A 24,393-nucleotide genomic window follows, 5' to 3' on the forward strand; every position below is an offset into this window, starting at 1 on the left:
AGCGCGCCGTGTCCCCGCACCGGCCCCGCTCCTCCGGGCACTGCCGCACGGGCGCGCTGCGGCACCACCACCCGCGGCCGCCACGCAGCCGCGCCTCCCCGCCGCGTTTTTCCCTTATTTCCATCCTCCCCCATTTTTTTTCCTTTTTATTTATTTATTTTTCCTCCTTCCATCCGCCGCCGCCGCCCCCCACGAACAGCGGAGCGCTCTGGGGCGGCCCCGGACACCGCCGCCGCCGCCCCCCAGCGCCTCAGGTCACCTCCACAAAGTACAACACACCCCCATCCCGCACCCCCCCGCTTCCTCGCGGGCCGAGGCGGCTCCGGCCGAACCCCCGCGGTGTTCCCCACGGGGCCGGGGCGTCCCCCAGCGCGAGGGGCGGTGCGCACCTGCCCGGGGCGGACCCAGGCAGCGCCCGCCCTCCGGGACTCCGCGCCGGGAAGCGTCGGTCGGGGCCGCGCCGGCACGGGCAGGTAACGTCCTCCGGCGGGACCCGAGCCCCCCGCCCCCCCCACCTCCCCACCCACCCCCCTCGGGCCGGAACGAGGGCGGGTGCTGTGCGCGGTGCCCCTCGCGTCCCCCTTCCTCTCCCCGTCCCCGCCGAGGGCCGCAGGTGGGGGGGACCGCCCGGGGGTTCTCAGCGCGAAACGAAGAGGCGACGGACGGGTGCTGAGCGCGGGGCTCCGCCGAGGACTTTGGTCCGAGGTTTGGCTCGGGCCGCAGTGGGGAGGAAAGTTGTGGGTGCGGGCTGGGAGCTCCGCCGCCGGTGTCGGTCACCCCGAGGGGGTGCACGCGGTTCGTATCCCCGTTTGACCCCCGTTCGTATTTAGGACTTCGATGGAGGACACGCGGGACTCCTGAGCGGGAGGACGGAGGGCGCGGGCTGTCCCCTGCTATGGAACGCGATGGAGAAGAGCAGGGATCCCAGCCCGAGAGCCACGTGGAGAGCAAGAGCGGCCTGAAGCCCGTGCCCGGCGGGGCGGCCCACGTCAAGCTAGAGATAAAGAAACACGCCGTCACGGATGACTACAAGCTGTCCAAGCGTGTGCTGGGCTTAGGAATCAATGGCAAAGTACTGGAGTGCTTCCACAAGGAGACGGGGCAGAAGTGTGCTTTGAAGGTATGTGGGCTTTTCTGTTTTTCCTCCCATCTTGGTGCTTTGGAGGCTGGAGTTCACTTAACGCCCTTGTCTTGTTCTGCTGCTGACGTCTCTCGGAGGGCTGCGTGGTGAGGGATTCCAGCCTGGAGACTCTTGCATTGCTTACGGGATAGCAGTCCACCCGTGAGTCCTTCCCAGAATGTTCTGCTTGAGTTTTGAGAATGTTACCAGCAGCAAAAGCCTGGTGTCTGTATTCAGAAGACCGCATCTAGGTGTGTGCTGTGAGGAAGCGTGTTAGATTCTGAAGCGTTACGCAATGCTTGGGAAGGAGCGGCTTTGGATCTGGTGCAGTTGGGTAGGCCCCAGCTGCGATGTGTTTACTGCCATTGGTCTTCAGGCTTCCTTCCCTTTGAAGGCGTTTCGAAGGGAGCTGCTTGCTGGCACAGGTTCCTGACAGGATTGCTGCTGGCTTTGGAAGGGGCACTTCCACTTTATTCTGTTATTCTCTTCTTTATCTTTTGATCTGTTTCTGAAAGAGCACCTGGGAAAGCACAGGGACTGGCAAGTAAGTTAGCTGTTAACTGGAAATGAGCGTTTGTGGTGACAAGCACCTGTTAAGCACACGGACTGTTAATTTGGGAACACGATGCTTGCTTGCAGCTTGGAACCTGGACATTTCCTTGATGATTTTAGACCACGTGCTTAAAAACCCAACAAAAAAACAGATGGCCCAAATTTGAACTGGGTTGGTGCCGTACAGCAGGACTGAAAGCAGCTGAAAAAAACGTCATGGGAATGGCATAGGGGTGTTGCTGAGTTCTTGCTGGAGTTTACCCAATTAGTTATGTGCTTTTGGTGTGTGCTCCCGTTTCTTAAGCCTCACCCTGCATCTGGTGGCAGCAGGACAGCTCTGCTGGGCAGCTGGAAGCCAAGGGCTGTGTGTGGCCTTACCTCAGTCAGGTGAGAGCCGCTGTGCAGCAGAGTCCTTGCAGCCTAATGGCAGAGATTGGAAATACTCGGTAGCTTTGTCTATCAAAAGAAAAAAAAAATCAAGCAGATACACTAGAAAAACTTGTCACAACATGCTGATTAATGGCTGTGTCTCCAGCGCTTGCATTTTTCTTTATCGCTGTTCTTGTGTTCTCTGCACATAACTGACTCACCTGAGGTTATCATGGACGAGGCTGGAAGTCCTGGCAGACACTGTGGGCAGTGCTGGGGCTCTGCACCTGCCCGGGGTTCACGACTCTGAGCTGTGGTTCCTTGTTCAGATCCTTCTGCCTAAATATTAAGCACCAAGTGAGTTAAGTGGAAGTGCTTTCAATGTTAATTTCCGTGCTTGGGGTGCTGTGGTGAAGGGTAGCACACCTTCACGTGAACACAGAAGCGTTCTGCTCTTTTAGGAGGGTTCAGCAGATTTTCTATATACCATTCACACTTCAAAGGTTTTATGGAAGTATTCTAAAGTAGAAGCTGCCATTTGAGAGCACAGCCTCAGGAGTGTTCCAGAGCTCAATTCCAAAGCTCTGGAATCAAATAGGAAATACATTCCTATTCTGTACAACACTTTAATCAACCACTCAGGGCTGGGGACGGGGAGGAGAGGAGCAAAGCTGCTGTGCTGGGCAGGGGGAGGGACCCGTAGCAGGTCCTCTGATCCCAGCTGCCAGTCAGCACAGACTGAGTTGGCCATTGTTATTTTGTTTTCAGGACTTCTAAAATATACTGAAAGCCAAAGCAGGCACCTGCATTGCCAGAGTGGAGTTTTGTTGGTGATGTTCAGTGTTCCACTGAAACTGTTAGGCGCCTGTGTAGTTCCCCAGCTGTGCAATGTGTGCACCTTCCTTCCAAAACCCACTCAGATAGGAAGATGTTTGGGGGCTCTGTAGGGAGTTTAAATAGCAGATAATACTCCACTGCTTGCACGTATGTATTCCTCGCTGTTGTGAGCTTGAGTGCTGAAAAAAGTTAAATCTGCAATGAAGTAGAATTGCCAGCAGTCCGGAGAGAACCCGCTGTTCTCTCCAAAGATGGTCTAATGAGAAGATTACCCAGGATAAAACTCACGCTCGCTTTATTGGAAAGCACATAAAATCTTTTTCCTAGTCCCGGAGGGAAGCTTTCAGAGAAGTTTGCCCATCGTTTCTTGTGAAACCTCGACTGGGCCATACCATTCCCCAGCACCAGGTGGAACTTCCCAATGCTCCATCTGGTCAGAACATATACCAAGCAAGAAGGCAACGTGGCTGTGGTGCTCTGGCCTCGCCACTGCTCATGTCAGTGGGGTGCTGGGTGATGGTTTTTGGAATTATTTTTATATATTCCCTTGAGCTGCACGTGCAGTAACCACTGGTGGCTGTATTTGTGGACAGAAGATTCAGGTGAGGGGGAGCTCAGTGGAACCTGCCCTGGGAAGAGAAACATACTGCTCCCACTGCTGGAGATGGAGTAGATGGTTTGTTCCCCTTCACACCACGCTTGTCCATTAAAGAAGCTTCTGTCTTGGCAGATGGCACATGCTTTCTGCCTGCAGGTTTTCTTTTATATGGGAGCAAAGCCAGCGCAGCCGGGATCTGGCTAGAATTACTCAATGGAAGGAATTTTAACTGGGTACTCAAGAGGAAAGGGCTCAAACAGGCAGAAAGGTTTCTTCCAGAGCTATGTGTCAGTCCAGCTCTGCATGCTGTATCTGGGAGGTCCCTGCTGTTGCCTTTCATCTGTGCCCATAATCGGAGCCAGATAGAGTGTCGGTAATCACGTTAGAGCAGGAAAGCTCAGGACAGCCTCTCAGGGATCCAGCAGGGCTGTGGTTGTGTTCCTGAAGTACTCCATGGCTTAGCTTCTTCCGCTCAGCGTTGGGATTTGCTACGCGCTTTTAAAGTGTCGTGAGCTTTGTTCTCTCAGATTAAGATGCCACACGCGTTGCTGTCCTGCTGCAGAATGCCTAAGCTGGTTCCCCGTCACAGGCACAGTGACATTTTGGCTGAGCAGCACTGTTTCCAAACAGAGAGCACACAGTGCATCAGAAAGGGCAGGAACATAAACAAAGCTGGTCTGCAGGACCGGGAATGGCCTTCCAGAGGGCAGCTGTGTTTCTGTCTCTTCCTTGCAAACACAGAACAGCGGGTCTCTTTCCATCGCTGATCCAGAAATGGCAGCCAAGTGAAATGTAGTCACCTTTATTTCTAGCTTTTCTTTGCCAGCCTTCCCCTTTCTGTTTGCTTTATCTTGTGGAGCTGCACAAAGCTCCACTGCTTTGCCACTGCCCCCACCTGAGTGTTTAATGCTGTTCCTCCCTCTGGGAGAGGGGCAGACCCCAGTGCGGGGCTGCCTGTGAGGGTTGCTGTGGCTCCTGTCACTTGCCTTCCCTGAAGAGCATCCAGCACTTTGTTCTTTCCTGGTTCTGCTCCCTCACTTATCTTTATTTGCACAAAGTCACGCCAGGCGGTGTCAAAGTAGTATTTCAATGCATGTGACCTATCTTATTTTACAGAAAGGTGCTAGGGAGGGCTCTGAAGAAGCTGGGGTTAAGAAAGGAGAGCTGGAGGCTGTTCTGTTGCTGGAGCATGGATACCTTCTGCATCTGCCCTTTCTGGGGTTTGGTGGATGTTTCAGGGTGTGAAATGTTGCGTGTTGCTAGAGCACTATGCAGCTTCAGTAAGCAGGTGTTGCTGCTTTCCAGGACAAAAAGTAAGGACTGCCCAGACACAGCAGCGAAACAGAGATCTTTGGAGCTTCAGGAAAACAAAATATGCTGTTTCAGGAGTATTTGAGTCCTTTTGCTAGGAGGACTCTAATGAATAACGGTGTGACAGCTGCAGAAGGGCTTGCATCCTAGGCACCTTGCATGTACACCGTGCTCTGGGGTTGCCTTGAATTCATCTGAGGCTTTCAGGCTAAGACAGAATGTGTAGGAGCGGACCTGCTGTCTCATAGGTCTTGTCCTCTGGGACAAATAGCAGAGAGCTAAGCAATTACCTGCCCCATGGAAAATACCTATGCTGGTGAGTGGAAACTATAGCATACATGATTTGCTGATTTGAAGGTAAATAGACGAAGCCCAGTCATTAAACAAAACAAAAAGCAAACACAGAAATGAACGGGTTCTTTGTCTTCTATCTTCAAGGAACTTTTAGTGAATGACATAAGTGATAATAATGGAGTAGGAGTCTCTACTACAATCCACGTGAGTGTTGGCATAGTGCTGTACTCAGGCAAGAGCTGATAACAGACAAATTTTGCACAAAATCATTACCACACATAGGACTATGCAGAGGGGAGGGATGTGAGTCTGCTTTCCAGAATGGAATTGCTATGGAGGAAGATAGCTGTTCTGCATCACCTTAATTGCGTTTACTCTTGGGCTGTGTTTCTGCCTCTCACTCAATTTTCCTGTTTCCAATTAGGTTAAATAGCACTGCATCACATAAGTTAATTGCTGGATAGTCTGTTTTCAGCTTATATACCCTGAAGTCAGCTCAGGGTTGCTCACAGACAGGAGACTTCATAGTCAAATTATCTGTTTTGCAAGTTACTGTGATAACTGGTACTTGTAAAATACCTTGCTCGCTGTCTCAAAGAAGATGACAATCAAGAAAGAGAGTGCAGTGGAAGGGCATTGAGAACGCAATGCACACGGGCAGAGCAGAGGCTGTTTTAGGCTGATGATTGATTCTAGGATAGGAAGTGTTAACAAGCGTCTTGGATGCGATGGGTTGCATCTTTAGAAGAGGAGGAAATTATGCCACATCAGAAATGAACCATTTCAACAAGGAATGAACAAGGAATGTTGTGCGAAGCTACAGCTGTGGTGGAGGAGAATTCGGGAGGACCACGTGTAATTGTTGCTTAGGCTTCGTGTGGGGTGAAGGAGCTCTTGCTTTGCAGGAGTGATGGTGTGCTTCAGGAGGAAATTAGCACTCTTAAGTGACATTTTCTGTAGTTCCCTCTTACCTACCATGTTTCCTGCAGTCTATTTATACTGGTTTATCTCATGCTACAGTAAATTCAGCGTCAGTAACACAGCTGAGTATGAGTAATAAACTCCAGAAGCTATGTGTTGGTAGATCAAAGCCAGATATGGTGTAGAATATGAGTTCGGAAAAGTTCCTGTTGAATGGCAGTCCCCAGTGTATGGAGGAGTACCTAAAATATGGATAGCATGAGACTGGCCCTCGAATCTTATCCTTTGGTACCAATCTCGGTAGGCATTATGTAAATATGCATCGAATACCTAAAATAAGATTCAGTTGATTAAAAAGTGGGTCATTTCTACTGCTGCTGCAAGAATTGTTTTTAAACCAGTGAGTCATCCAAGACTTGAGTCTTTGAGGCCTGAGCCTTTTGGGTCAGAATGGCACCTTCCAGAGTGCCAGCCAGACTGCAGAAGGTGGTCGTCATCCATTTACTTTGACAATCTGCCATTTTTGACTGCTCTTCCTCCTTATTTAAAAAAAAAAAGCAACAACTAAACAGCAAATGCTGTATGCGCTTGGTCTGAAGTAATTAAAACCACGTATAGTGAATTCCTTCCAGCTTCAATATCAGTTCATTAAGCATACAAAGTTCAAGCAGAAAGGTAAATGCTATAAAACCATTAAACCATCTCACAAAACAAATTACGCTGGCACTGCTTCACACAGGCTGTGCCCTCTTTCCATGGACTAGCACAAATTGTACCCTGCCTTCTGTAGCAGCAAAGCCCTGGCAGGTCCAGGTGTGTTCCCTGTCTTCAGGGATACAACACGTGTTGTAGGTATGTGCCTTTCTTTGTCCGGGAAGAAGGTGCTGGAAGGCAATGTGTGCATGTGGTGGTTGGGCACCACTCATCAGTGGGCTCCGTGCCCCCTCTCTTTGTCTCATCCCTTTCTCCTCTTTCATCCTCCTGTTTCACTTACCTTGAAGAATACCTTGCTGATTCACGCTAGCTCGGGATCTCATTACAGGTGACTGGATTTTGCAAACTAGTTTTATTGCAAAGAGTTGCAAAGTTTATCCACCAGTCAAATGTGCTTCAGCCTCATTTACTTACGGTAATACCATCAGTATTTTCTGTAATCTGGAAAGGACCAAGACCTCACCTGAATGTCATGGCTCATGCACGTCTTTTCCCTTGGTATGTTTTTCTCCATGTGTGCTAACACCCCATCTGACAACGAGCAGCTTGTGCCAGCTAAATCCCAGCAGAAAAAAGAGTATATCTTTATGCTGCGTTAAACGCACGGGCAGCGTGGGGAAGAAAGATGTCACTGTCATTGGGAACAGGAGCCAGTGTGAAACTGAGGAACTTCTGCAGGGAATGTTTTGGATGTGAAGACTGCTTTGTGTTCATCTCCTAGCTGTATACAGTGACTTAGGAAGGAAAACCAGAAAGAATCATTTATTTAATTACATGTTCATGTACAGCGTGTTGCATCCCCAAATGCTTTTGCAGGTACTCTTTGCTTGACCCCGGAAAAGTTCCTGTGTCTTATACCACGCGCATGTTTCCTCACTGAGGAGTTTTCCACGTTGACTATCTTTTTACAGCACTGGATTTTAGGATCATGGGTAATATTCCAGTAGCACCACTGCAGCAGGATTGTCTGAGCCGTGGGCTCTGTGTACTGTGAGGAGGCATCGTGCATGGGAAGGGAAGTGTGGAAGGGACGACCCAGTTCCTCACTTGGAAAGCGTGAGAACCCTCCTTTGCTTCCAGTGAGAGCTGGCGGCCAGGGCTGTCTGGATTGGGGCGTAGAAATTGCGTGGATTGTGGCATTTTGCACAGACTTCCTAAGTATTTAAGATGATTCAAAGCTCCCTAAATGAGATTAAGCTGCAGTGCTCTCAACGTTTTAATGCCTCAGGGGCGAAGGGGGAGAGAAGTCTTGCTCCGCATGTAAATCACGCATGGCCTGCTCGCTCCGGAGTCCTTGTGACGCGTGGTGTTTTGTGCTGAAGCTTTCCTGTTTTAAGAGGAAAAGCAAATAATAAAATGGTGTAAAATTAAATTTCTCCCCAGAAGTGCATGTTTGCCAAATTGCTTAAAGAAGAAATGAAACAAGCCATCCCGAGCGTGCCATCTTTGCTGAGTGATTTCAGAGGCTTGGGCTAAGGAGCCAATCTTATTCAAGTCGCACTGCTCCCAGCCCTTAAATCTTGCTGCCTGCAGCTCTGGCTCTTCTCCACGGGCCTTTTCCCAGGGTGGTTTTCTCTCGAGGCCACTGCTGAGTGTGACAGACTCGGGGCTCAGGGCGGATTTGTGGGCTGTACTAAAGGAGAGCTCCGAAAAACCCTTTTGTTTGCTGTCGTTTCGGTTTTTGTGTGTGGTTTTTTGTTTTTGTTTAAGAGCTTTACTAAAATAGGTGAAGTGGCGGTGCTGGGCACCGGGTGACTCACGCTGCTGGTGCGGAGCTTTCTGCGTGGTGGAATTTTGGCCGGGGATAGCAGTTTGCTGAGCTGTGAGTCAGCCAGAGCCCCGATGATAGCAGGGCGCAGGGGTTGTAACCACAGCCGGTTTCTGCTCCGCGGGGGCTTGGATTGGGCTTGGTTTTGTTTTCAGAGGAGAGCAGTTGTGCTCTCCGAGGCCTTGGGACCGAAGCAGCTGTGTTTCAGGGATGGGGTCCTTTCAGCCCACGTGCAGCATTGTGATGCCTGGCACTGCCCGTGTGCTCCTCGCCGCCGGTGAGAAATAGCATCCCTCCTTCACGTTCTTGGTGAAGAGCATGCTGTTGTTGTAAAGGATGAATTTCTCTCGGGGCCCGATTCCGTCCCCCCTCGTGGCTTCTCCTCAATGTGGCTTTGTGACAAGCAGTCTGGTTGCCACAGCAACGGGGCCGCTGCCACCAGGGATGTCCCTGCTCCAGGCAGAGGGCCCTGCTGCTGCCATGGCGCAGCACAACGTCCCCTTTGTGGCCGTGCTCAGCAGAGGCCTCGCGCTCAGCTCTGCTCCCCGCTTCCAGCCACATCCAGCCCAAGGCTGGCACTGGGCAGGGGGAGGGCCCGGCGGCTGCTCTGTGCCTGGCAGCTTCCTGCCCTTCTGCTCATCCTTCCCCCTCGCCCAGCGGTGTGAAGCCAAAAGAAGGCCTGCTCCGCTTAAAGGACTTGGGGTCTTCTGATGCACACACCCCCTAGGGATAGGGTCATTCCTATTGCACCTGAAGAATCGCTTTGTGAGGATGCTCAGAGGGCTGAGCAACTGCAAAGACGGGCTGAAGGAGCAGGGGTGTTCTGCATGAAGAGAAAGCTCCGGGGAGACCTCACTGCAGCCTTCCAGTACTCGAGCTGAGCTTACAAGCAGGAGAGAGAGTGGCCTCTTCCACTGTCTGATAATGATAGGACTAGGGGAAGTGGTTTATAATAAAGGAGGGGAGATGTTAGGGATAAGTTCTTTACTCAGAAGGCAGTGAGGCACTGGCACTGCTGCCCAGAGCTGTGGGTGCCCATCCCTGGAGGTGCCCTGGGCTGTGGGGGGCTTTGGGCAGCCTGAGCTGGGGGGCAGCCAGCCCACACCAGGGGTGGGGCTGGGGGGCTTTAGGAGTCCCTTGCAATTCAACCGTGCTGTGATCCTGCACAGCTTTAAGCTCCAGAAGGCATCTCACTGCTTGCCTCGCATTGTGTGTTGCTGCAGTAGGTGTATGGAACCTTACAGACCCAGCAGCAGGAGGTGGAGCCTTGCTCTCAGCTCTGGGTAGTGCCTTTCACTTGCATAATAGTTTCATGTAAGGCGTGTCTTCCTGGACAAGTTGTTCTTGTCTGAACTAGGGTGTAAACGTAAAGTGCAAGAGGTTTTTCACAGTGCCTATTCATATTCCAACCTTTTTTTTTCCCTCTTGTGAAGGCCAGGGCTGCAGAGCACTTCTCCCAGGCTTGGCCTGTGGCGATGCAGTCTAATGCTGCTGGAACTTTTTTTTTCAGACATTTGCTACTGCTTTTTGTCACCTTCAATAGAAATTACATTGAAAAGCAGCTGCTGACGGCAGTTCATTCCATTTAACCAGAAGCTGAAACTTCAAAGAAAGGGGAAGTTAATGCTTTAAGCTGGCTCAAATACACAATGAAATCATGTATCCAAGTGCTGATATGATTTTAATTCAATTTTTGGATTCCTATTAATGGCTTTTAAAGACTAAGCTTTGTAGCTGCACTTTAGAATAGAACTGCAACCCACTTTGGGAGCCAGCTGCATTCTTGCTGTTTATCTCTGTTGCTCTCATAGCAAGTACCTGGCCCTGTGCTGGGGATGGTGGGGAAGTCGTTGTACAAAGAGCAGAATCAGTGGATTTTCAGGTTCCAGGGCCCTGCCTGCTGGAATCGTTTGTTTTACCAGAGCTGTCAGGATTAGCTGCATGGATTTCCAGTTGTTATTCTTTTTTTGAAAGTCAACTAAGTGATATCCCAGAATTTCCAGCACCACAGGAGAGGGAAACAGACTGATAAATGAGAGTGGTGAATGGGAAAAGGGTGGTTTGTTTGGAAGCAGTCTCAGTTCTAGTGGTTTGGTATCAGTGGAATTTTCCTTCAGCCTCCCGGCTCCAGGAGAGATCCAGACTTTTTGCTGATACTGAGATGCAGTGATTGAAGGTGTCCTGAAGGCGGAGGGAGGTGAGAGTGTCTTGTGCTTCTAGTCACACCGCAGAGCCCCGTGTTGCAGGCACGCCTGCTTGCCAGGTGAGAGTGGCTGCCTTGACTTGAGCTGCAGCTGCGTGCCTGTTACCACTGAAAAATGGGGCACTGCACTCAAGAGCTACAGAAACAAACTCCTTGCCACAGGAGGGGGGAGGAGAAAACAGCAATATATGTTATTGATAAAAGACTTCATTCAAGAGCGATTAATTCTGAGTCTTTCCCACCTCTCTGCTGTCTGAGTTATTGCTGGGGAGGCGTGAGGGTGGGTGAATGATTGCAGTGTTGTGTTTTTGTTCAAAAGCCAGGTCTCGGGGGAAATATGGAGGAAGTTCTCACAAGTGTTGGGCCAACACAGCAATAATTCTTTCTTGTTTAGATCAAAATATCCTCAGTTGATTGTTGGTGTCTATGACAGTCTTGACTTTAGCAATATGAGCTAATAGGTGTAGGCCTGCTCCATTTAAAACCTGAAGCAGGTTTTTCCTTGCGTCCTACAGGGAAAGGAATGTTTCATGGAGGAGTGATTTAGGAGAAGAGTGGTTGGAGCTTGGAGCATGAGTGGAGTCGGTGTGAGCACAGGCTTTGTGACAGTCTTTTAAGGAAAGGATAGAAAAAATATCTTTGCTACTGCTGAATGTATTTTCTTTCACACTGTCTTTCCCATCTACCCTTAATCATCAAAGGTCACAAAGAAGTTTGTGTTCTCTGTGTATCTGTCTTTTGCTAAACTGGAACATCGGAGCCCATTCAGCACACTACAGCTCTGTAGTGTGTGCTGAACAGCCATTTTCTAATGCAAGTTTTATGTGTTCCAAGTGGGGTTGCATCATCTCTGTTTCTTTGGCGTGGTGGCCCAGAGTGGTCACGTCTGTCATGTCAAACTGGCCTCCTGGCCTGCATTTCAGCAAGTTGGAATAGGAATGTTATAGATGTGAAGAGAACGATACACACCAATCGTTGCCAACAGTAAGGAATGTATTGAGCAAGCAATACACGAGCGAAACAGCACTGGGCGGCCGCGAGTCTCCGCTCCACCAGTGGTGTGCAACGGTGGCCTCCCGTCCCCTCTTTTATTGTCTCTTATCTCTACATTCATGTTTTATCTTTCTCTTGCTGGGCTGCGCCGGCTGTTATTTGGGGGTCTTTCTCTGCCTCCTGGTGATCGAGATGATGAAGGCCGTAGTCTTCTTCAGCTCTGATCATACACACTTAAGAGGAGATTTTCACTTATTTTCTTTTTTGGTTTCTTAGAAGGTCACTGCTGTCTGTTGTTCATTGTCCAGGTGTTAGAACTAAGTGCTGTGGCTCTAATTTGCACAAACTACAAAGTTTCCAGACAAAACATCTCTGTATCTATTTTGAAACTTCTACAAACTAGAAAAAAACACTGAAAAACACTGGCACATCTGTCTCGAGTCAGTTTGATTAACAAGTACAGAACTTATTTTTACCACTGGAAGAGCCTCCTTTGTGGTGGGGGCACTGCTACTCACTGCTGCATCCCTGCTACTCACTGGCTTCTTAAATGTGCAAGGCAGACCGCCTGCATCCCAGAGCGATATTGCACCACTTCATATTAAAAAATGAATAGCAGTAATGTGTTCTATTTCAGCGTGGTTCCCTACTGTGCAGGGGATTACCAGTAGACAACTGCATGTCATTACTCCCTTCTTTATCTGCACAAGAGCATTAAATGCCTATTTTACTTGGTTGAGATGAGCTCTGCTAATATATTATTAATATGAATTAAGGTTCTGTTTAATGATTAGTTCTTATTACCCAGAGGTTCCTAATTTTCTCTGAAGGATGAAGTCTTTCAAAACTCCTTAGTACATCAGTTCTGTAAGAGTTCAACAGAGTAGAGCTCCCTCCATTTCAACTACTGAACTCGAAGCAGTTCCAAGGAGGCACAACTCTTCTAATAGTACTGTGTACATTTTGCTGCATGATCATATAGAAATCTGTGCTGATGTTTTGCGTTTCACAATGAGTTTGCTCAGTGGCCATAGTCTGCTACAAAACCCATGGGGATTTTCTTCTTCCCTTTGCTTTTAATAAAGGTTTAATTTATAAAGCGTTTTCCTGAATAAATAGATAAAATCCTTTGCAAATTCTGAGCTGTGTGTTACAGTGGATTGGTTGCTAATCATTTCTACTGCAAAATCAGGAGCAGTGATCTCTTTTCTAGTTCAGTATCGTCACTAATGATTTGTAACTGACTGCTTGTTTTGTATGGAGTATGTCTGGCCCAAAACCTGGCCAAAATCAGTATCTGGGGGACTTCTGTCATCCTACTCCATGCTTGGGAGAGCTTTGCCTGCAAATGCTCATAGTTTTGTTCTTTCATTCAGTTTATGCCATGCTTACTAACTTTTTTCTCTTGTGTGATCAGGGCAGGGGTCGATTCCCTCCTCTGCTGCCCCCACCTTCTGCTATTCATTTTCTGGAAGGATTACATTTTAACTGCTAAATGTCAGTAAATGTCAGTTTTCCCTTCTACCCCAAAACTTCTATTTCATTACTTTCCCTTCATGTAACTTTTAATAATCCGTGAGAAATCTCTCTGCAGTTTTTCCAATTTCCTTCCCTCAAATCCACTTAGCAGTCAGTGGATAGGAACTGCACTAGTGAATTGTGATTAAATTTATAGTTATTCTTTTTCCAAACCACTACATTTGAGGGGTTTCAGTATGTATTTTTCATTTGGTAAGATGTATATTGAAGAAAGAAGTGACAACGCTTTCTCAAAACTAGTATTTACAGTTGAGCTTTTTCTGAGTCCGGGTAGAAATGTATTGGTGCTCTGTAGAAATGTATTGTATCATAAAATATCATAGAATGGCCTGGGTTGAAAAGGTCCTCAAAGATCATCTCGTTTCAACCCCTGTGCCATGGGCAGAGTCACCAGCCATTAGAGCAGGCTGCCCAGAGCCACATCCAGCCTTGCCCTGAATGCCTCCAGGGGTGGGGCATCCACAACCTCTCTGGGCAAGTGCATTTATTACTGTTGTGTTTGTTCTCTCTTTACAGTTGATGTATTCCCCAATTAGTTTTTAAAGATCCTTTCCCTCTCCCTCTCTCTCTTTTTTTTTAAACTAGTTATTTGTAAGCTGTGGTGTAAGATTTACGTGTCTTCTGTTTTCTGAAATAAAAGAGCCAATGTTTATATTAATAATGAAAAAGGAAGCAAATAAGCATTAATTACTAGGAACTGTAGCCCACTGGAGGCTGGCTAGTAACCACAGATATACAACGAAGTCCAACTTGTTGGATAAGTCACTCAGAAATGCCTTTCTGCCTTTTTCCTGGAAAGTCTGTCCGAGTTTGGCTTGATTTAGGAATTCAGTTTTGACCACTGGCTGCAAAAATAGAAGTCAGTCAGCACTGCCGTTTCCAGGACGTAGTCCGGTTTGTGTGTGTAATGTAAATCCAGGATATAGGAAAAAGTCCCAAAATAGATGGTGTGCTCCTGCTGCCATTCAGTGCAACTGTTCTGTGCCCAGGTTTCTGGTGACCCTGCTGTAGCCCAGGTTTCTTCGATGTTCCCACTGGGTCCTTGAGGTATGTGTTCTGATTCCAACATTTACATTTTCCTGCATATCCATGCGGGTTTGTAATTTCTTTGAAGTCTGCCAAATGTGTGAGCAGAATAAGATTGGATGCACGAGGCTTTGACTCAGCAGAACGTACCACTCATAGAACCATTAAGGTTGAAAAAGACCCCTGAGATCACATGGTCCAACCATCAACCCATCACCACCATGCCCACCAACGCCAGTGCCACAATACCGTACTGACTGAGTTTGTCTTCCTAGAAAAATGAGCCTGAATTTGAAAAAAAGTTACAGCAAATGGTAAAATAAAGAATGCTGGGGGTTGTGTCATTCTGATTCCTCCGTCTTTGTAAATGATCTTTGAGTAGAAACAAAAGGGCCAGCATAATGACAGAGGAAAGTGATAGGTATGATTCCCTGAGCTCAGAAGGAAGACGACAGCATCTAGCTCTCCAGAAGGTGGGAGAAACAGACAGAAACAAAATTCTGAGGATGATGCAGGATAATACACGAGTACAGGATTATTCTTCTGGGGATGAATGAATGGCAGTGCAGCAACATATCAGAACCTTCCATGCAGCTGCACTTGGAGACCCTCAGCTATATGTGGTGCATCAGAGTTCATCTGATTCACTGGAGAATAATGCTCGTGTTGCAACCACTTCATGTGTGGATGTAAGCACCACCTGCACACTGTGGATTTCAGCATCGAGCGAGAGCACGAATGGAGAGCAGTGGGGAAACATCCACTAAGAGCTGTTCCAAGAGGAGATTGTACTGGATAATGGATGTTGACAAGGGCGAGCAGTGATGAAAGCTAAATATATATGGCTTGAAGACAGCATCAGGAAGAGGCATCTCAGATAAAATAGCGATTACTCTTCTGATGTCATCAGCTTCTCAGGCGGCAGCAGAGTTAATTGTAGAATGGAGCAAAAATAGCCAACAGTCATTGTCCTTGTGCACGCAAACTATCTGTTAAGGGAAGTGTTTATCGCAGTGAAGGCATCAAGACTGTGACTAATGTCATAAGTTCTGTGCAAAAGGGAAAAAATAGAACTTGGGAAAAATGGTGATCTCGTCGGATCAATGAGGAGCACTCTTAGCAGGAGCTGCTGCCGTGTCTCTGGAAGGAGGCAGAGGTGGCTGACAGGACACGTACCTGCTGGCAGGGTCCCAGCCCCATGCGCTGGCACAATGGCCTCGGTCTACTTGCCCACTCTTGTTTTGATACCTGGCCAGACCTGAAGGTTGGTGCTTCCTGGGTGAGAGTTGTTTTGGCAGAAATTGTTCAACTGTCTCCAGTGATAAGAATAAAGGAAAAAAGCCCAGCTCAGCTGCATCAAATACAAGTTAAATGTCTAGTGATTTGCTTGTTATTTGGATTTGAAGTGCACTGAGAGATCGTTTTCATTCTAGCACTAAATTTTGTTCTGGGATGGGGCAGCGTCAACCTTAATCATTCCAAATTCAGCCAAATTCTGCATCTGTGATGGTCCTTGAAGATGTGTTCCGCTTTAACAGCTGGCTCTGGGATAGGCTAGGCGCAGAGATGGGAGCTGTGAATGTGTGTGGAGCAGAGGAGTCTAGGCTTAGCAGCCCTAGTAGAGGGACAGAGGTAGGGGCTGCAGGTGGGGAATGGGGATGGGAAGGGAAATTAACTAGAGGTGGAGAGAAGAGGGCTGGCTGAGGGAGGGACCCAGTACCAGCTTCAGGGGGGTGTGAGAATAGCTCTTTGGGCAGTAAGGCTTGGTAGGAGAGGACTGTGGGATTAAAACGAGATGAGAAGTGGAGATGGGTCCAGCAAGAGGACTTGATCATAGAGGAGATGTGCAGAAAGCTTCGTGGCACAGTGAATCACAGAATATCCCAAATCGGCAGGAATCCATAAGGATTATTGAATCTAACTCTAACAAAGAGTACTGTCTTTAACTGTGGTTCTCCTGGATAGATACAATTGTCATGAAGCCATCATATTTTCATCTTTTCTATCAGTGATGTGTACTGACTTAAAATCATAGTGTCAATAAGGTTGGAAAAGGCCCCTAAAGGTCATCTAGTCCATCCAGCAACCCATCCACCCATGCCCATTAAGCCACGTCCCTCACCCCTCTGGGGAAGACTGCATCCCAGAATCTCCTGGTCTCCTGATGGCTCTCTAGTCATCAAAAAGCTGGGAAAGCCTTTGGTATAAAGCGTCGTACACCTTGTTTACCTATGATTTGAATAATATGTGTACTGCCATTTGCTACCCTTCATATATCTGGTACAGGTGTGTGCATTAGGTGGGCTTTATCCCTGCAAGTAAATCTTGGGGTATTGGTATGAGGATGCACCAATGGGTTTGGTCTCATCAGGGTTGGTTTGCTGTTGGAAAACAAACAAACCTGAACCACTAGACAATCAGTGTCCCTCACATATACCCAGACTCTTTCCTGAAGTGCCGTTTTAGGACTGGGAAGCAGAGCACCCACGTGTAAATGTCTGCATCCATGCTGTGTGTGCTCTGGCCCTCTTGCTCTTGGTGTTTTCTGCCCTGTGTCAGCTTGTTTCAGTGCACAGGCAGAATGGTTTGCTGAATGCCTGGTAGCTGCTTCCATTGTCCTTACTCAGTATATGGCCACGGCTCCTTTGCTTCAGGTTATTCAAGACCTACTCTGAAAACAGGATTTTTATTTCCTGCTGGAAAAACATACATCCTGTGGTGCTTTCAGTGCAGTGCCTGGGTCCGTGTTATTTTCAACGTTGCTTTAAGATAAGCATACACTGTCCCTCTTTAGCATGTGAGGAGTAGAGGGCTAGGATACACATCTAGGAGTAAAAGTACCTGCTGGTCTCTAGGAGCTTTGTTTGAACTATATGAGTTAAGGGTGGCTTCATGTTGGGTTTTTGTTTCAGTTTTTAGCCAGGCAGCCAGGGTCAGGAGAAGAGTCTGCATTTTGGGAGGATCTCATTCAGCTGTGGTACCCACAAGACCCTTCTCTGTCTTTACAAGCTCCTGTCCCAGTTCCTATGTGACGTGGAGAGGAGGTGGGAGAGGCTGCAGCAAGCAGATCCCATTGCTCTGCACTCCCATCTACACCGCACTTGGGTTCAGGTTGTGCTCTGTATGCCAGAAGGATGGAGCTAAGGGGGGAGGAATAGCATGGGATAGCTCTCTGCTTAATGCGTACCTGCAAAGGGATTCAGGTTACTCAAGCAGCCTCAGATCTCAGAAGACTGAGAATACTATTATTAAGTGTCTAAAATGACAAGTCAAGTGATACCTTGCTTTTAAGCATCACAGAGTCTTTGGATAGCAGGAATGAGCTGAAAAAGAACCATTAGTCTATTCGACACGTTTTATTTATTATGTTTTATTGATGGAGTGTTAAATGGTTCAGAGAGGAAGCAATGCAAAGAAACAATAGAATAACAAAATTACTGAGTTATGCTGTATGCACAGAACTAACGTTACCACGATTTATTTCAGCCTCTCTTGTCTGCGTTTGAGCTCCTCAAACAATTCTGTGCTGAAAGCACTGTGCTGCAACAACGCACGAGGAAAGTGACATCGCAGAGGGTTTGTACCAGAAGACGTCTGTGACAGACGTGGGGGAGGAGTGGGATCCCTGTGTCCGGTCTCTCGGTGGCAAGAGGAACATGCAAAGTGGAGAATTCAGCTTTCATTCCTTTTTCCTCACTTTGTTTTGAGGTTAACTCATTTCCTGGGCCACATCAGAGCCCCGGGCTTTGGTACCAGTGCTGCAGGGGCCTGCAGTGGTTGCAACAAATGCTGCAAGTCATCTTGGGGAAAAATAAGCTCCGCAGGCCATGTGCTCCCTTGTAATATTTAGTGTCGTGGTTTTGACAGCTGAGCAATGCAGAAGGATATTAATGGGTCTGCAAAAATCTTGAACTCGCAGAGCTCACGTGCCGTGAGCAGCAAACAGAGCCCATGTTAGGGAGTTGTGGGAGAGGCAGTGTGGGCTGCACAGCGTCAGCGTGACACGGGCTGGGGTGGGGGGGACGAGGCAGGGCTGGCCATGGGGTCTGCTGTGTGTCATGGGGGGCTGCCACAGAGAGCTGCAGGGCTGGCTTTGCCCTGTCTGTGATTACGTAGAGGCAGGATGTCTGAGTGCGTGTGCGGTGCAAATCTTATGCTGAATGCAATAGGTTCTGATCGTCAGAGAATCTCAGATAAGGGTATTTATTTACAGGCTGACAGCATGAGGGCTGGCAAAGGTGGGCAGCGGAATGTAGCTGTGGACTGGGAGGTTGCGTGCAGGTTGTTCGGTTGGTTTTATGGTTTTTTTGAAGGTTTGCATAGTCAGAAGAGGTATTTTGCATGACCTAGGTGAAATCTGGGCTGAGCTGTGCTGCAAGAATCTACAGTGCTGTGGAGTATTTATAATCAAGAGATCTGTGCCCTTTAGATAGGACAGTATCTCTGCTGAATGGAAGCTCAAAGTTCATATCCGAAGTGCCTGGGAGCACTGCTGGCTCCTGGGATTTAGTTGTGTTTCTCTCCTTGGCTTCTGACAGAAATTTGTTGCTTTTGATGCCTTCTGCAAGGTATCTAAGACAACTGGGTGGGTGTATCTACCAGGGAACAAAGCCACCGCATGCCTCGCAAAACAATGAGGATTCGTGGCTCTGTTGTTTGTTACATTTAGTTTTGGTTTGGTTTAACTTCTATAAATAAATGCTTACTTCAGATAGGAGCCTGTATACTTCATAATGTTCAGTCAGTCTTGTAACAAGTGGGTGAGCATGGATAATAGCAAAACTAAGCCCATCAATAAGGGTTTTTGGGGGGTGAAGGAGGGGGGTGCTGCACTGTGGTATATTCTGTATTGGGGTCATGAAAAATATGCCTTTAGTAATGGGAGGAAACATCCAGACTGCAGTCCTGTTTCAGAAGCCAAACCTCATACCATCTTTCTCACAAGGCGAGAGAATTTTTCGTTCTGCTGCAGAAGCTGAAAACCCTTTATAGAAATTGCCTCGGTAAGCTTGTCGCAGAGCTAGGACGGGGCTCTGCTCCCATACTCCCAGCCCCAGGTTCTTGTGCTCTTTCCACTTAAATCTCCCAGGCATAAATGAACTGCACACAAACAGTGTTCATGTAGTGTTCCTTTGGGAAATGCAGGGATCTGGCAGTGGGTTTCTGCACCCAGACATAAAGGGCAGATCCCCTGTTGGTTATCTGATGTGTGAATGCAGGGTTTCTTGGTGGTTTTGGGACATTTCTATCCAGGACCTAAGAAGGCCTTTATACCAATCAGTTGTGTATCTTGAGCTCTGGCAGCACAAGCCCCTGTTCCTCTGTTTTAAAATGTCACAGCTTTGTGATTGGGAACAGTCAGCTGTTGAGGGGAAACCAAGACTTCAGGAGCTTCAGGATTTGGTGTGTTAAGGTTGGAATCTGCCACCCCTTCATCTTGGGACACGTGAGAAGATAAAGACAAACCAAACGATTTCTAAAGGTATTAAAAGTGGTATGGTTTGGAAAGAGTCGTGTGGCCATATGTATGATGTCCAGAATCTGCACATTTCCCATCCCCTTCCTGTTTCCACCTGCACATCTGTCTCCATGATGGGAGGAGCATCGCAGCTGATGCCCTGTGCTGCTGCCTGCAGCCAGGCGTTGGCCAGCCGTGCCAGGGGACCAGGCATTCTGCTTCCCTGCTCTGTAGAGAGGGACCTGGGTTCAGACCCAGTTCACTCAGCCTTTCTTCATAGGGGAGATCCTCCAGGCCCTTCACCATCTTTGTGGCCCTGCACTGGACTCTTTCCAAGAGATCCCTGTCTTTTTTATACTGGGGAGCCCAGAACTGGACACAATACTCTAGATGAGGCCTCACGAGGGCAGAGTAGAGGGGGAGGATCCCCTCCCTTGACCTGCTGGCCACGCTCTTTTTAATGCATCCCAGAATGCCATTGGCCCTCTTGGCCACGAGAGCACACTGCTGGCTCATGGTCAACCTGTCGTCCACCAGGACACCCAGGTCCCTCTCTACAGAGCTCCTCTCCAGCAGCTCATCCCCCAGCCTGTACTGGTGCATGCAATTATTCCTCCATAGGTGCAAGACTCTACGCTTGCTTTTGTTAAATTTCATCTGATTTCTGACTGCCCAGCTCTCCATCCTGTCCAGGTCTTGCTGAATGGCAGCACGGCCTTCAGGTGTGTCAGCCAACCCTCCCAACTTCGTATCATCAGCAAACTTGCTGAGGGTGGCCACTATCCCCTCATCGAGGTCATTGATGAAGATGTTGAACAAGACTGGACCCAGCACGGACCCCTGGGGGACACCGCTGGTCACAGGCCTCCAACCGGACTGCACCGCCAACCACAACCCTCTGTGCTCTGCCAGTCAGCCAGCTCTCAACCCACTTCACTGTCCACTCATCTATCCCACACTTCCTTAGCTTCTTTATAAGGATGTCATGGGGGACAGTATCAAATGCCTTGCTGAAATCAAGGTAGACTACATCCACCACCCTCCCCCCCTCCACCCAGCCAGTGACAGCATCATAGAAGGCCACCAGGTTGGTTGAGCATGACCTCCCCTTGGGGAACCCATGCTGGCTACTCCTGATAATGTCCTTTTCTTCCAATTGTCTGGAGATGGCATCCAGCACAAGCTGTTCCATCACCTTTCCAGGGACAGAGGTGAGTCTGACTGGCCTATAATTACCAGGATTTTCTTTCTTGCCCTTTTTGAAGACCGGAGTGACATTGGCTATCCTCCAGTCATCAGGCACATCCCCCATACTCCAAGACCTCTCAAAGACGATAGAGAGCAGTTCAGCAATCATCTCCGCCAGCCCCCTCAGCACCCGTGGATGCACCCCATCGGGTCCCATGGATTTATGAACATTAGCATTGCCTAGGCGCTCACGGACCACCTCTTCCCTGACTGAAGGAAAGTCTCCCATTCCCCAGACCCTCTCACTAACCTCCAGGGTCTGGGATTCCTGAGGGAGAGCTTGTTCACTGAAGACAGAAGCAAAAAAGGCATTCAGTATCTCCGCCTTCTCAGCATCCCCTGTTACCAGAACACCCCCCTCACCTAGTAAGGGCCCAAATTCTCCCTAATCTTCCTTTTACTGTTAACATACTTAAAAAAGCCTTTTTTGTTACCCTTTATCACTTTTGCCAGATTCAATTCCAGATGTGCTTTAGCCTTCCTCATTGCATCCCTGCAGGCCCTGACAGCCTTTCTATATTCTTCCCAAGTGGTCAGACCGTTTTTCCACATTTCATGGACCTCCTTCTTCCCTTTGAGTTTGCGCATGAGCTCCTTGCTCATCCACTCAGGTTTCCTGCCACCCCTTCCTGATTTCCTGCTCAAAGGGACACACTGATCCTGAGCTTGGAAGAAGAGCTGTTTAAATGCTGACCAGCTCTCACAGGCTCCCTTACCTTCTAACACCCTAGCCCACAAGATAGCTCCAAGTAGGTCCCAGAAGAGATCAAAGTTGGCTCTCCTAAAGTCCAGGGTAGCAATCCTACTTTTTGCTTTGCTCCTTCCACTCAGGAAGAAGAGGATTCTTCCTGAATCTCACTTGAGCTCCACCATCTCGTGATCATGACAACCCAAGCTGCCCCCAGCCTTTACTTCCTTAACAAGTCCTTCCTTGTTAGTGAGAATAAGGTCCAGTAACACCCTTCCCTGTGTCGGTTCCTCCACCACCTGCACCAGAAAGTTGTCTTCAACACATTGCAAGAACCATCCAAACCGTGCGTGCTTGGCCAAGTTGCTCATCCAGCAAATATCTGGATAATTGAAGTCTCCCATAAGCACCAATGCCTGGGAACGTGACGCTACTTCTAATTGCTTATGGAAGGCCTCATCAACCTCCTCTTCCCGATCAGGGGGCCTGTAGTACACACCCAAAACAGTGTCACCCTTACCAGCCTGCCCCTTGATTCTCATCCACAGGCTCTCAACTGCTACGTCAACTCTTAAGCCATTTATTTAAGAGGTGGGCTTTTTGGATCCTCCCAGTATCCTTCCCTGCCACTGAAGGTATAGAAGAAAAAATCACCTGCACACGTGTTCCTTCATCTACCCACCCCACTCTCCTGAAGTCATCCTTGATAGTCTTCAGGCTTTTCTCAGTGACTTTCTCACTGCCAGCCTGAACTATCAGTAGTGGGTAGTAATCAGAAGGGAGGATCAGTCTGGGAAGTCTCCTAGAAATGTAGAAGAAATTTATTGAGAAATGTGAAGGAAATACCCTTGAATTTGGGGAAAAAAAAAAAAAGAAAAGAAATCCAACCCAAACTCACTCTATTTAAGCATTTAGGCTGCTCTGTTCTATCTTTGTGATATCTGACTGCTTTCCTGTATCTGAATGCAGGGAATGTAGAGCAGTTTTCCTGTAACAACTGAAGAAGAAGTGGGTCATGGATTCTTAAGGCCAGAGACCTCTGCTCCTGTCTGTCACACATCCTAATGCAGGGAGGCAAGTTGGCTAAAGGCAGAAATAAAACGGGCAGCAAAACTGAGAGATGTTCGCTGCCCTCTGGAGCTTGGGGACATGAACCTGTGTGCCTGGGGAAGCTGGGAGCAGTGACCTGTGCAGGGCTGGGTGTAGAGCTGCAACATCAGGAACAGCTTTACTGCACCAACACTTGCTTATGTTGAATCCATCTGTTGAATTCCCCCTCCCTCCTGGTGTATTTCCTTTGTATGTGAAAGTTTACTTGGCTTTAGAATATAGATTCAGGCAAAATAAGCATAAGAAATCTTTGGAGAGGAATTTACTTTACTCTTCTTCTTAATGGCTTCCTTTGCATTTCTAGCTTCTGCTGAATGATGCTGGTTTTGTTTCCATTCAGTCACACATTCTGTTGTATCTGTGCTCAGCACAATAAGCAGTTCCAGGGATCTTCTCTCCTGATGCACACATCAGCCATCAACCACTGAGCTACCCACTGAGTTATGACTTAGATATAGATCTTTGCCTGAAAATGCCAACAGCAAATGTGAGCATGAAAACATAGATGGCAATAATTGGAGGCAGCAGAGAAGTCGTACTGATGTCCTTGCTGAAGGTTCTGGAGCTTAATTTCTGAAGACGAGTCAGGTTCCCACTGGTGATGGCTTTCAGGAGTAAGTGTTTGGCATTGCTCTGCCTGGAGTCACTCCAGTTGGATTCCCAGGAACCAGATAAAGCCTCAATCCCTCATCCATAAGGGGTGTGAGGTCTGGATGCTGCCATTGATATCTGGGATTTAGCACTGTGACCCTTAAGGTAATGCTTAAAAGTAGGTGAATCCTATGGAACGGGAGATGGAAGACCTGCGAGCTCCTTGTTTATTTCTGGGCTCTTGGGTTGATTTCTCCCAGAGTCATAGAATGGCTTGGGTTGGAAGGGACCCTAAAGATCATCTGATTTAACTGTAGATGATTTAGGAGTGCTTGAGACAGGTGGCACTCTCACAGAACAGAGATGCTGCTTGGTATGATAGGTGATGTGAGAGAAAGGCCAAGTGTGGGTATGGAGAAAGGAAATGTCAAAATATGTTAAATAAATAAATAGAAAGTAGAGGAAGAACAGGGCTCTGTGCGAAAGACCTGGCCTGGTGCAGTGCCAGGCTTTGCATGCATGAATGGCCCTTCTGAATTCATGGCAGGGGAGGGGAAGTCTGCTGAAAGGGCGTTCAGGTGTGGGAGCTGCTGTTATCTGTGGTTAATGAGATTAAACACACTGCTAATTCTTGCTTCTGCCTTGTTCAGCATTGTCACTTCTGTGTTCATTTTGATGCCGTTTATTAGTGGGAAGTCCAAGAAAGGAAGCCTCAGACCTGGATGGCAGTGCTTTTCTGTCTAGGCTGTCCCTCCTGCCATGTCCTGCTCCAGACTGAGGCCCGTGCTTCGCTTACCCTGCTGCTGCTGTCCTGCTATGCAGCAGCTTGCAGGTGGCTTTGGTGGCAGCTGGCACTGCTCGAGCAGGAAGCACTACAAATAACACCGATGGTGTTTCCTCTTTTCCCTGATTCCCAGCGAAAATGTGGGGTAGAGCGCAGTGGTTACTCCTGCTGGAGTAGTTAGGTGTGTTGTGTTGTTAGGCCATTTTTCTCATATATGTGGTCTTACCCCTTTTAAAAAATAAAGAGGAATGTGATCGATGTGTGTGTGT

At 48.2% G+C, this 24,393-nt stretch overlaps 1 protein-coding gene across 2 annotated transcripts in view; it reads left to right on the forward strand.

Moving 5' to 3' along the window:
* The first annotated feature begins 395 nt into the window (after window positions 1–395).
* Window positions 396–24,393, forward strand: part of MAPKAPK3 (MAPK activated protein kinase 3) — a 43,565-nt gene continuing 19,567 nt past the window's right edge. The window contains exons 1-2 of one of the 2 annotated variants that reach the window (XM_065749344.1): window positions 396–473; window positions 831–1,120. In XM_065749344.1, the coding sequence (XP_065605416.1) occupies window positions 896–1,120 (225 nt within the window). In that variant the 5' untranslated portion in view covers window positions 396–473; window positions 831–895. Of the gene's footprint in view, window positions 474–616; window positions 699–830; window positions 1,121–24,393 lie in introns of those variants that run through there. The other variant, XM_065749345.1, reaches the window with a different exon arrangement.

Source organism: Cyrtonyx montezumae, unplaced genomic scaffold, assembly GCF_038088225.1.
Source record: "Cyrtonyx montezumae isolate F1298 unplaced genomic scaffold, pur_monq_1.0 scaffold_6, whole genome shotgun sequence".
NCBI classification, from domain to species: Eukaryota; Metazoa; Chordata; class Aves; order Galliformes; family Odontophoridae; genus Cyrtonyx; species Cyrtonyx montezumae.